The sequence below is a fragment of the Hyperoodon ampullatus genome (genome assembly GCF_949752795.1).
Source record: "Hyperoodon ampullatus genome assembly, chromosome: 14".
Classification (NCBI taxonomy): domain Eukaryota; kingdom Metazoa; phylum Chordata; class Mammalia; order Artiodactyla; family Ziphiidae; genus Hyperoodon; species Hyperoodon ampullatus.
In genome coordinates this window covers 44299576-44306309 of record NC_136927.1, presented here as the reverse complement: position 1 = coordinate 44306309, position 6734 = coordinate 44299576, and the positions used below count along the sequence as shown (strand labels likewise).

Here is a 6734-nt window from a genome sequence, read left to right as displayed (position 1 = left end):
TTCAGAAGGTGCCGCATTTTGCCGGTACTGGCCCGCCATTAGTGGTTAAATCTTAGTCTGTCTCAAAGTTATGTAATAAGGCCGGTGGGCCCTAAAGGACCTTGAACTGGTCCTGTAAGAAACGATAAACTAGGTCGTACTTGAACTTGGGCGGGTTGGTCGATTCCCCGGGCGTCATGGTCCCAGTGCCCGCCGTTTTCAGATGTGCAACCCTCTGCCCCCCGCCCCCCGCCCCCTTCGCTTACGCAGTCCCGCCGCTCGAGGGCAGCACCAGCCCGGGCTTAAACCTCGGACCCTGGGGCTGAGGTTGCCCTGACTCTGGGCACCGTTTTTCTTAGGCTTGTTTGCAGGCATCTAGGTCTCAGGGTTATGGGACTCCCAGGCACTGCCTGTGCTGAGGATGCCCTAGGTTCCAGACTTCTCTCAGTACTGTCAGCCTCCTCGATGTATGACCTTGGGCGAGTCATTAACTCTTAAAGCTTCAGATTCTTTCTCTGAAACTGGATGTTAAATACTGTCATGCGGAACTATTGTATGCATTAAAACAGTGTGGGAAAGGCCCTTGAGGCCTGGTTCATGCAAATTCACAGTTTTAAGGAACAGAGAAAGAGATTTGTCCAAAGTCTCATACCAAAAGAAGCAATCCTTCTGGGAGAGGATTAGGACCCTTTACAAATTTGAGGAAAATGAGGCTGAAAAAATAAATTTATAATGGAAACATGGGTGATGAGATCAGATTCCTTTCTCTTGTCCCAGTTGAAAGATATTGGTTCCTTTTCTCAAATAAAACCATTCCCCATGTGATGGTAAAAGTAGTCTAAGTTTTCACTGACTAGCTGGGTGGCTTTGGGCAAGATCCTCAGCCTTCTTAGGCTGAAGCTTCCTTATCTCTGAAACAGTAATGATAAAGACTTGCCTCTTGAGGTGATTTTTTTTTTTTTTTTTTTTTTTTTTTTGCGGTACGCGGGCCTCTCACTGCTGTGGCCTCTCCCGTTGTGGAGCACAGGCTCCGGATGCACAGGCTCAGCAGCCGTGGCTCACGGGCCTAGCCGCTCCACGGCATGTGGGATCTTCCCGGACCGGGGCACGAACCCGTGTCCCCTGCATCGGCAGGCGGACTCTCAACCACTGCGCCACCAGGGAAGCCCTTGAGGTGATTTTTAAATAAATTAAGTAGGCTAAATAAGATTACCTATGAGAAGCCCCTAGTATGTAGTAGTCTCTCAAGAAAGAAACTTACACTAAAAGAAACTTATACTAAATCCTCAATGGATGAGGTAGAGACCCTGGGCTCAGTAACAAGAGTGCAAAAGCCTTTAGCCTTAGAATAACTCAGTCTCTACATTCAGAAGCTACTGGCCCCTGTCAGCACCACAAGAGGGTCATACCTGGAACCTCCTCTCCTCCACCCCTGCCCTGCCCCCAGGGACACTTGCCTCCACTTGATTCTTAAGCACAAGTCAGCTGTTCCTGACAAGGCCTCCCCTTCACCCCATTCACAGCCACAGGGACATGTGTGAAACAATTTATTATACAAAACTAGGTGCATCAAAAATTCAGTGTCAGAATAGCTCTGTATTCCAAGGGCTATGGACTGGACCTCCTCCCTTAAAACCTCACCCCAACCCTTGCTAGGGATCAGGCTGGGCACACTGACCCCAGCCCTGAACCAGGAGAGTAGGAACCAGATACAGAAACGTAAGTGTGGGTCTAGGGCAGTGGGGCAGGCATTTGAACTTCCAAATAGGGTGGCTCCTCCTTGGAAAGGCTGGACATATGCCTGGGGTAGAAACACCCAAATCCCTCTACCCAAACACCAAAGCAAGAGGGTGGAACCCATCAAAATCTGAGGATGAGGAAGAAAAAAAAAGCCAACCATAAAAAGTATAGCAAGGATTGGCTGCCTTCTGGGGCAGCTGGGTGGGTGTGTAAGCTTCTGACCTCCACATTCTATATGGGGGCAAGTGGCTAAGAGTCAGCACCAAAGGTCTGACAGGGTCTCCCTGCCTCCCCTCTACCTACCTCATGAGCCTTGGACTGAGGACCTTCCACTTCCTCCCTTGCTCCTCCCAGCCCAGGTGTAGAGTAGAATTTCCAAAACCCATGGGACAGACTGACAGGGAGAATCCCTGGGAATGTGGGAGCTGCCCAAGGCCCAGCCCAAAGGACCCTGAGGGCAGGAATCTGTTCTCTACCTGAGAGTAGCCACAGGAAGTGGCTCCAGGCAGGGCGGGGGATGGGGTCCGTAGACCTGGGGCCTCTGGCTGACCCCTGAGGGAGGCGGTGCTCGCAGCTGTGGCTAACACCGGCCTCACACAGCCTGCAGCTCCCCCTGCAGGCGACTCAGCTCCTCTAGCTCTTGCTTGTGGCGGTCGGTCTTGTGAGCCACCAAGGAGCGGTAGAAATGCAGGGCAAAGGCCATGAACACAAGCCCAACAGGTACCATGATTGCCGTGGAGGCCATGGCTGCTTGCCAGCCTGGTCCATGGGCCCCACCACCGCCACATGCTTGCCGAGGTGGGCAGGCCTCAGGTGGCTCAGCCTGTGACGGGGCTACAGAAGTAGAGGATGGCTTGGAAGCTGGACTAAGGGAGGTGGCCACTGGTGGCAGAGTCTCAGGCACCTGGGAAGCAGGTACCACAGAGCCTGGTGTGCCCAAGGGGGCCCCGATGGGCACAAACTTGACCCAGCCAACCAGGACAACTTCAGCGAGGAAGAGGAAGGTGCCCAAGGCAGTGGAGAAGCCCCAGGCCAGCTCCACGTAGCGGTGGAGTCGCTGGTGTGGAGACTGGTGGACAGAATTGAGGTTGTGGATGTTGCTGACGGCTTCAATGTGAGGCAGCAGACAGGTGGAGACCATGAGTGCAAAGAGGTGCACAGCCACCAGCACGGTGGTGCAGGCACTGAAGGCCACCAGCAGGCCCAGCGGGTATTCGTGGTTGCTCTCCAGCTGTACCTCTACCATGGCCACCTGTGGGGACAAGAAGGGATGGGTTGAGTGCCCATAACCTCAAGAGTAGAGGGGTTTTCTGCCTCTTGGTGTACATCACTGATGTATCCCTAAGACCTAGAACAGTGCTTGGCAGAGAGAGGGCACCCAGTCTTTGTTGAGTGAATGAATGGGCAGCCTTGGCAAGGCTCTGTCCTGTTCCAGACCTCAGTTTCCCCACCTGGCTATCTAGAGGGCTGGATGGCATGTTTCTGACAATCTTATCTTGTTATAGGGGTTAAAAAGCACAGATTCTGGAGTGGGGTGGCCTGGGTTCATTTTCAGCTCCACAAGCTGTGCAACCTTGAGCAAGTGGTTTGGTTCTCTCTGTGCCTCAATCTCCTCATCTGGAAAACAGGGATTGATAATAGCACCTACCTGTCTTATACGGTTGTTCTGAAAATTTAATGAGATAATATATATCAAGTGATAAGTATAGTGTGAGGTACACAGTAGGCTCAGGTAAGTGTCTGCTGTTATTATTAGAGTTAACGCTGAAGTCCAAGGCCAGAGTTTGCAAATTGGCACGCCACAAACCCAGGCCAGCTTGCAAACATGTTTTGCTTGGCTCAGACAGTGTGTTTTTTTAAAGAATTACGTTGCCAACTTCTAAAACTCAAGAGATTTCATGTAAATATTCCTATTTCCAGATCCTCTTGGAAACTTGGAAGGTCTGGTTACACCAGGCCCACATTCCTGCATGGCACCGATCAGCTAGGGTTGAGTCATGGCTGCTCCCTTTGGATGGGTGAGGAGTGTCTCTTGATAGCCACAGTCCCCACCCAGCCAACTTGGCATCCATATTGCCAAAGGCCTTTGCAAACATTTGAGTTGATGATCCTGTTCTAGGCTTGTATACAGTTGGACTCTACAGCTGGACTGCCTAAATTCAATCCTGCCACTTACTTGCTGTGGAACCCTGGCAGGTGTCTTAACATCTTTGATCCTCAGTTTTCTCATCTGTAAAATGGTCACAGTAGTGGTACCTACTTCATAGGATAATAGAAGGATGATACACATAAAAGCCTTAAGCATAGTGCCTGGTACTTAGTGATGGTTCAATACGATTTATATAATGTTATTCTAACCCAGGCCATCTGAATTCCAGAATCGGGATCTTTCCCCATGCCTGGTTCTTGCAAGATCCATTAGGTTGCCCTGGGGCTGGGGGAAGGAGAAAGGTGCAGAGTCAGGAGGGTGGTGGTAGGAAGGCAAGGCTGAATATTTTGGGAAATTGGGCCATGGCGGGTGTTAGCAGGTGTTTTCCACAGACAGAGATCTGGGCCAGGCCTGGTCCTGGTTTCTCCCACAGCCTGACTCATCCTTGACCTCCCCTGGCAGGACTGGGGCCAGTCTGGCCCCCAGAACCTACTCATCTGGCCTCTTGATCCTGCAGAGAAGGTCCTGGCCCTTAAGCTGTCACCCCAGCAACATGCAAGTCCAGCAGCTGGCCGGATTGTCCCCTTGGGAACAGGCTGGACCATGGGGGACATGGGGGTGGGGCAACTCCCTCAGCTAGGTTCACGGGGCTGCTCCCTTCCCTCTGCGGTCTGTACAGGTGAAGGGGAGCCAGCTCCCTGTCCTGAGATGACCCCACATGAGGAAGGGTGAGCTGACCTGCAGATCCGGACCCCCACGTAGAAAACCATAGACCTAGGATGACCCTTAGGGGTAGAAACTTTCCCTCTCATCATTCTAATACAGAGGTTGTGGCACAGAGAGGAGCAGAGACTAACGCAAATCACCTGGTGCTATGACCCCTTTTTATCCTCATGTTGATATCCCCCTCATGTTCCTATGAGGACCCCCCTCCAGCCCATTTTCTCCTTCTTCCTGTCATGATGGTGGGAAACCCTGGACTAACAGTCTAGCGACCCTGGGTCCTAGTTCATCCTATATCCTTCAGCTGTTGAGTGCTCTTGGCAGGCAAGCCACTGTCCCATTCTGGGCCTTGGTTTCCGTTAACAGGTAGTCTGAGGCATTCTGATGTGTGCCTTGCTCTGACACGCTTGGATCTAGGGTTTGATGACAAGAATGAGCTCACCTTGGGGCAGCTACTTGGCAGGCTACAGAGGGTGCACCCTCCATGATCTCACAATTTCCCACTGGCCTGCGAGGAGGCGGAGGCCTGTCCAGGGTTACATAGCTGGCGACAAGCAGGAAAGAGCCAGGACTTGTGTCTGCTAACTGCCCCTCACCCTGGGACCTCCCTCGGTCCCACTTCCTGTGAGGCTTCTGCCCAGGACCGTCAGCGGATATCACCTGCACTTGGAGTTTATCATCTCCAGAATCATGTATCAGCTTCCTAAGCAGCTTTTTTCGCTAGGGGCTCCCTCACAGGCATCCTCTCTTCTCAGAGCTTTCCTGGGCTACACTAAGCACCCTGTGTGCCTGCTGGGGCCTGGCCGCCCTCCTTCTTTTGGGTGTGACCACTCCATCCAGTTTGCTCTCTCAACCACCCCACCTCCCAGCCCCCACCCAGCTCTGATTTGCTGCTGAACCTCCGGTGAGGATCTAGTAACCACTAATGCTGGACCATGCTCCTTTGGGAGCACTTCGCTCTATCCTTGCATATGTATCCCCCTTGGTGATTTGTCTACCCCCTTGACATGACGTGTCCCCTGTGACACCTTTAGGACGTGCTTATCCTCCCCACGGCCCAGTTTATGCTAGGAACCTGTTTATACACACGCACACACCCATAAAAAGGGACTTGCGGAGTCCCTTGGGACCTTGTTTGCTACCCCTCTTGTACCTCTTAAAAACCGGTCTTTCCCTTTCCTCTACCCTGTCTCCCTTGGGTACCCATTCACTTTGCCCCCAACCCAGTGCCCACACTGTGCTTCACCCCCACCCTGTGCGCCCCTTCCCTTCCCTCACCATGGCGAAGCCCGAGAGCAGGGCAGACGTGCGGCTGGAAGCTTTCAGCTTGGCCCGGCTGAGGTAGAGGCGGCGCCAGCTGAGCGCCCGCAGCGAGTGCTGACTGGCCCCCATCAGGTCCAAGTAGCCGCGGTGCACGAACTCCCGGTAGGTGGCCGAGCCCGCGGGGCTCTCGGCCTCCGGGTTCAGCGGGGCCTGTTCGCCCGGGTCCCCCTCGCCGCCCTTCATCCTGGGGTCGCAGCACCAGGCGGGTCAGTCCATCAAGGCGGGGCCGAGTCGCCTCGGGGACCCCAGCAGGGCCGGCCCAGGCCGGGGGAAGGCCCCATCCCCCGGCGGGACGAGCGGGGATGCGGAAGGCGAGCGCCCAGGAAGACGTGGCCCGGGCGGAGAATGAAGAGCAGGCGTCTGCGTGGAGCCCTAGGGGCTGAAGCAGGACTGCCGAGGCCGAAACAGGAACTGGGGCGGAGGCGGAGTCGGGGCGGCCACATGATGGGGTGGAGCCGGGGGACCGTCCGCAGAGATCCCAAGGGACCCCGAGACCCCAGTCCACTTAGAATATCCTCTAGGTGCCTAAGCCCCGCTGAGATGAACGCCCAGCCCCAGCCAGTGACTGGGAGTTCCGGGCTCTGGACCACTGCAGGTACACCTGGACACCTCCAACGTCCAGACTCCAAAACCCTACCTAAAACAGTGAACTCCGGGAAAGTGAGCTCATCTAACTGTAGGGACGGCAGGAGACCCTGCATCCTCAATTTCCGGAAGCCCAGTAGGACCTAGGTCCCCCAGATCCATCCAAACAGCCCCCTCCTCCCAGGGCCTCAAAGAACACTCGGGTCATCCCCGCCCTAGCCCCACATCCCCAACG

At 54.3% G+C, this 6734-nt stretch overlaps 1 protein-coding gene across 1 annotated transcript; it reads right to left on the bottom strand.

Moving 5' to 3' along the window:
* Window positions 1-1510: 1510 nt before the first annotated feature.
* Window positions 1511-6097, bottom strand: ORAI3 (ORAI calcium release-activated calcium modulator 3; the record flags this gene model as incomplete). The annotated part of the gene is made up of 2 exons (XM_079719291.1): window positions 1511-2971; window positions 5870-6097. 2 exons carry the CDS (start codon window positions 6095-6097, stop codon window positions 2312-2314), a joined length of 888 nt encoding a protein of 295 aa, XP_079575417.1. The 3' UTR covers window positions 1511-2311.
* Window positions 6098-6734: the final 637 nt, after the last annotated feature.